We start from the raw sequence: 6,040 nt of genomic DNA, 5'->3' as shown, positions 1-6,040 counted from the left end.
CAACCTTTAAAATAAACTTGCAATATGAAGCCACAAAGAAGACCCCTAGAATCTGATACTTGTATTAAGTTTTTTTTTAATTCTCAAAGTCATCATTTGATACAAGATAAGAGCATACTCAACTTTTCAAGATCTACAATGAAGATCTCTCAAAAAGACTAGCCAAAGTCACCCAACCTACTCCAATACCATGTAAAAGTTTGCTATGGAAATAGTTAGCAAAGGTCTATAAATCTAATGGAAACCATAATGAAACAAGAAGATCAGTATAACAAGAATAAAATGTATTCAAATCAATTAATGCAAATATACAATGAAGATCAATTGAGATTACAAAAAGAACCACTTGGTTATATAGGCCAATGTGAGACATAGGATATCATAAGATTATTTCAAGTGTCTCAATCTTATGATATAAGATATCAAGTGATAAGCATTATAGGTGTACCTTAAGTAAACTTAAGTGATAACGTGTGAAAATGACTTGATAGTGGAGCTAGTTAGGTAATACCTCTATACACATCAACATTCTTCTAATTTGTTCATATTTAAAACTATTTTGATATTCATAATTATATTTCTCTACACATGAAAGGTGGTGAATTGTGTTTTAATTTTTTACATTTATTTTAAATATTTAAAAAATGTATAAACTTGTCTTAATTGACAATCTAAACAATTTTTAATAATTTTAAACGATTGATATATAAATTATTTAATTAAATATTATTTTTTCCATTAAAATATGGTAATTTGTTTCAATCAACTTAATAAATACATATCATTAAACATACTCAATAAATTAAAAAATAATTATTAAAAATCTGAAAAAAAACTTATCATTTTCTTGAACTCAATACAAAACTTACAAATTAAAATGTTAAAAATATTTTTCCTTAAAAAATCAAAGTGAAATATTTATTCAATGTGTCTTTAGTTTGCTTGTGAAGTTGAAAGACTAATAAGCCTACCAAGATCAAGTGAACTTATAATTCTTATTGAATGCAAAACTCACATCAAACAAAAAAAAATTAAAACAAATTTGTTAATAAACCTACAAGAATGTACCCTGTGGTATAATTTCCCTCACTAAATCCAATTCATAAACACACTAAATAAATTAGAATTCAATATTTTTTCTCTCTTTTTCCATCTCCAGGAAATTTGCTTACAATCCCTTGCTTAAAAGCACGTTTATCGAGCTTTACCAATCCGAATTTGGATCTCCGCTACCAGCAAAATCACCACTAGAGAAATGGCAAGGGCATGAAGAAATCGCTTACCAAACACAATGCTGATACATAAATTATCAAAACCCAAAAAAATTCAATATTTTTGTACCGTTGCCTTTAGCAGCTGCGTGATAACGAAAACAACAACACCATATAAGTATTTTAACATAAACGATGACATCGATACTCTCTGCAAACAGGGAAGAGTGAATGAAGCTGTCGATATTCTGAGTTTAATGGATAAACAAGGCATTCAACCGGACTTAAAGATTTATACTTCTCTTCTGAGGGGATGCATTGAGACAAAATCACTGAAAGAAGGTAAGAATGTACATGATCATATGATTAGACATAAGTTTGATAAAGAAACATTTCTGTTGAATAATCTTATAATAATGTATGCAAAATGCAAGAGTTTGGAAGATGCACGCCAAGTGTTTGACAAAATACCTCAGCGAAATGTGGTGTCTTGGACTGTGATGATCTCTGGGTACGTTCAGAATGGGAATTGTTTAGAAGGGCTGAGGTTGTTTCGGCGGAGAGAAGGGGTTAATGTGGATCAGTACTGCTTGGCTAGCGCACTCCGAGCTTGCATAAGGATGGGATGGATTCAAGAGGGGCGGAGAGTTCACGGGGATGTTATTAAGAATGCATATGAGTTGGATATGTTTGTGCAGAATGTGCTTGTTCATATGTATGTGAAATGTGGAGTTGTTGAGGATGCATGGCAAGTGTTTGAGAGGATGTCTGAGCCAAATGTGGTGTCATGGACCGCAGTGATTGGTGGGTACGCACAGAACAGGAATTGGAGTAAGGCGCTTACGCTGTTCAGTGAAATGCACCACGAGGGTGTGAAGTTGGATCAATCAGCGTATGCTAGTGTTTTGAGAATATGTTGCAGTGCAATGGCTTTAGAACAGGGAAAGCAGGTTCATGCGCTTGCTGTTCATAGTGGATTTGATTTGGATGTGATTGTGGGGAGCGCTCTGGTTGATACTTATGTCAAATGTGGAAGTGTAGAGAATGGGCGACGTTTGTTTGACAGGATGCCTTGTCGAAATGTGGTATCATGGACTGCTATGATTGTTGGGTATGCACAACGTGGACATGGTATTGAGGCTCTGAGACTTTATCTTCAAATGCAACGAGATGGCATTAATGTGGATGAATACACAGTAGCAGGTGTTCTTGGGGCGTGTTCTAGTTTGGCAGCTCTAGAACAGGGCAAACAGGTTCATGGAACTGTTGTAAGAATCGGGTTTGAACTGGATGTGTCTGTCTGTAACGGTCTTATCGACATGTATGGGAAATGTGGAAAAATAGAGGAAGCGCGGAAAATATTTGACATTATACCCGAATCTAGTGTGGCCTCGTGGAATGCAATGATTGCAGGCTTCGCCCAGCATGGAAAAGGCAAGGAGGCCATTCTTCTGTATGAACAAATGCTTCAGGCAGGGGTAAATCCAGACGTGATCACCTTTGTAGTTGTTCTTTCGGGGTGTAGTCATGCCGGCCTTTTGGATGAGGGTCATCATTACTTTGCTTCCATGACTCGTGATCATGGCATTGCACCAAAGGCAGAGCATTATGGTTGTATGGTTGACCTTCTTGGCCGTGCTGGCCGTCTTGATGAAGCATTTAACTTCATCAACCAAATGCCAATTGAACCCAATGCTTCAGTGTGGGGATCTTTGCTTGGTGCTTGCAGAGTTCATGGCAATATAGAGTTGGGAGAAAAAGCAGTAGAACATCTTCTTGAATTAATCCCCGAAAATCCAGCACCTTATGTTTTGCTGTCAAATATATATGCTGCTGCAGGTAGGTGGAAAGATGCTGCCAAAGTGCGAAGTTTGATGAAAGACAGAGGAGTTAAAAAGCAGCCGGGCTGCAGTTGGATTGAGGTCCAAAAAAGGGTGCATCAGTTTATTGTAGGAGACAAAACACACCCACAAATAGAGAAAATTCATGAAACATTAGAAACGTTGGCATTACAAATGAAGACAGCAGGGTACGTACCAGATACAAACTTTGTCTTGCATGATATTGAGGAAGAGCAGAAGCAACGCCTTCTTGGCCACCACAGTGAGAAATTGGCCATTGCTTTCGGTATTATTAGCTTGCCTCCGGGGACGACTATCCACGTTGTAAAGAATCTCCGAGTATGTGGTGATTGCCACACTGCCACCAAGTTCATATCCAAGATTGTCAATCGGGAAATCGTTTTGAGAGACACGCACCGCTTCCATCATTTCAAGGATGGGAAGTGTTCTTGTGGAGATTACTGGTGACAATGCAAGGGAACAGAGGACCAATTCATTGTCTTCTACTCTTTGTTCTTGATTTGAGAATCAATCATCTGTAGTTTGAAACAAAACTGTTCACCACCACGGATTTTTTTTAGCAGGTAACCTGTTTTTAGCATTAGGGATCTCAATAATTCTTTGTTCTCTATTTCTTAGATTGTCAGAGAACTAATATCTCATAAAAATCTTAGGAGAAACAACTGGTTTTGCCTTGGAGACTTCAAGAATTGCTTGGAAGGAACTCCACAAGTTGCCAGACAACATCAAATCAATTGGGGACTTTTGCAGCCTTCAAGTACTGATTTTGCTTGGATCCATAATTTTCAACTTGGTTTGTTATATTCGAAATCATGTAAAGAGACTGGACGCATTCTGGTGTCCAACACGTGAGATGTTCGAGAACTTACAGACCATGATCTTTTTGGCAGGAATTTCTCCTGTAGACTGAATGCACTAGTATTGATATAAAATGACAATCTAGTATGCCATACTCTTCCTTAGATGGTCTCTACGATGAACTGAGGATTTATGACACACCAAATCAAAATTCAAACAGAGGTCTAGAGAGTGTCTCCCATATGAGCTTAACAAATTATCATTGCCTTGTTATACTCAACTTGATCGACACAGAGGGACTGATTCTCTAGGAGCGGCTATTGCATATCCATGATAAAGAGTTACTATTATCATTCATTCTTCTGGCTAATTACGCTGAATTGCAGATGTTTAATTTGGAGAACAGAATTTGAGTTAAAAGAATTCTTCCATCGATTCAAAGATTTTGAGACAGAGGTGCGTTAAAAACAATTCACCGTGTCATTTCTCTAAATATTGGTAAGCTGCGTCCACTACTTTTATTGGATTGTTGATGTTTTAAGTCTCAGGCATCATCAGAGGATTTTGATTGATCATTCATACCATTTGACAGGTCACCGTTGCAATGAAACTGGAGACCATTCCAGAAGATACGAATTAGCTCTTATACTTGAACCTATCTGTTCAGAAATTCTAAACAACCTTGATGTGACGAAGCTATCCGACAACATTGATTCTTACAAGATTAACATTTTGATATATGTTATTCAATGAATAGTAATTTCCAGGTAATTCTGACCTCCGTGAGAATCTGTTTTTAGCCTCTGCCTGGTTCATCTCCCCGGTCTGTTACTGAAGAGACCATTTCACAACTCATGGGTGAGACAGTTGATTTTTCACTGTTCGTATTACATGGAACTGATGAGGAGAGTTTTCAAGTGATGATTTCTTTTCTCCAAGTTTTTGTATGCTTACTCCTATTTAAAAAAATCCACAATACAGTAGTTCATTCATTGATATAAATAAATTAATATTTTTATCGGCAGCAACCATGCAACAACAATGAATTATTACATGCTATTTTTGAAAATTTCCACCCACGGCTCAATTCTTTTTCAGAAGATTGGAACACTCGTACCTCAAGAAGTTCAAATGGATGGGTATTGCAAATAATTTAAAAAATTCAAGGATAAAATCTCAACATGCTAACAAAATAAAGCATAATCGTAGTTCTTGTTATGTAATCAATTTCAGTTGTCAGTATTTTATTATGATGTCTTATCAAGATTGCACTGTGCAACTGTTGAGAAATTAGGGGAGAGGATTTAGCAGTTGAGCGTGTTTTTATTGTTGTGTTAGCAGTTGTTGATTTAATGTCCAATTTTTTTTTCAACATTGTATCAATAGTTGTGAATTTAATACCCATAATTAAATGAATTGTACACTCAGTTGTAAAAAGCAATCAATCATGTGATGCCACATCAGCTGCACAAGTATGGGGGCCCCTTATGCACAACTATTCGTCTCACCCTCTTTTTGGGACTCTTTTGGACACTTTGACAAAAAGCATGCTGTTGTGGCATCATATTTAATGCTTGAAGACAAGCAATTTTGAGAAGGACAAACTGTCATGCAAAATCCCAAGTTACAAGAAAGATTAATAGATATGCCTATTATTTAGCCGACTGCATGACAAGTACTTGTACCTAGACAAACCTCATTGGATTATGAAGGAGTCAATTCAAGCTATTGTCGAGCTGCTAGCACAACAGGCGATTCCCCCAAAGAAAGATAAAGCTATCAAAACTGTTAGGGTCATGAAGCTCACTAGGGCTACCTTTGATGGGAGGAGCTTCGTCAACAACAAAATCACCAACTTAACTATCAAATGCACAACAAAGGTGATTGCATATAAGATCTACTTCACCGACCGAGAGGGTTCCGCCATTGCTACTTCTATACTTTAACATATGCAAAATTTTATGAGTGGAGCTACTAGAGAACGCAACCCAGAAAAAGAGCATAGGTTATAACTTTCGGTATGCTACTCTACATATTTGTCCAGCTTTTTATTTTGTGAATGTGTTACCCTCATATGCTGGAAAAGTGTGGGATCTACATGACCAGTTGCAGCCTAAGTGCAATATCAATTTAAGCACTTCATGGATGGCAATACCTTCACACAAGTAT

The 6,040-nt window shown here is 36.9% G+C and overlaps 1 protein-coding gene across 4 annotated transcripts; it reads left to right on the top strand.

The window, feature by feature from the left end:
* The first annotated feature begins 1,105 nt into the window (after positions 1-1,105).
* Positions 1,106-4,895, top strand: LOC131046642 (pentatricopeptide repeat-containing protein At3g24000, mitochondrial). Of its 4 annotated transcripts, none has more exons than XM_059214147.1 (4): positions 1,106-3,636; positions 3,727-3,830; positions 3,964-4,369; positions 4,464-4,895. In XM_059214147.1, the coding sequence occupies exon 1, from the start codon at positions 1,292-1,294 to the stop codon at positions 3,518-3,520; it is 2,229 nt and encodes a 742-aa protein (XP_059070130.1). In that variant the 5' UTR covers positions 1,106-1,291; the 3' UTR covers positions 3,521-3,636; positions 3,727-3,830; positions 3,964-4,369; positions 4,464-4,895. The 4 variants fall into 4 exon arrangements, with proteins under 4 accessions (XP_059070130.1, XP_057836407.2, XP_057836406.2 ...); XM_059214148.1 differs by having other exon boundaries at positions 1,107-1,553; positions 1,646-3,636; positions 3,727-4,369; XM_057980424.2 differs by having other exon boundaries at positions 3,727-4,327.
* Positions 4,896-6,040: the final 1,145 nt, after the last annotated feature.

The sequence above is a fragment of the Cryptomeria japonica genome, chromosome 11 (genome assembly GCF_030272615.1).
Source record: "Cryptomeria japonica chromosome 11, Sugi_1.0, whole genome shotgun sequence".
Classification (NCBI taxonomy): Eukaryota; Viridiplantae; Streptophyta; class Pinopsida; order Cupressales; family Cupressaceae; genus Cryptomeria; species Cryptomeria japonica.
The sequence above is the reverse complement of the archived record's forward strand: the minus strand, read 5'-3'. Positions and strand labels throughout refer to the sequence as shown.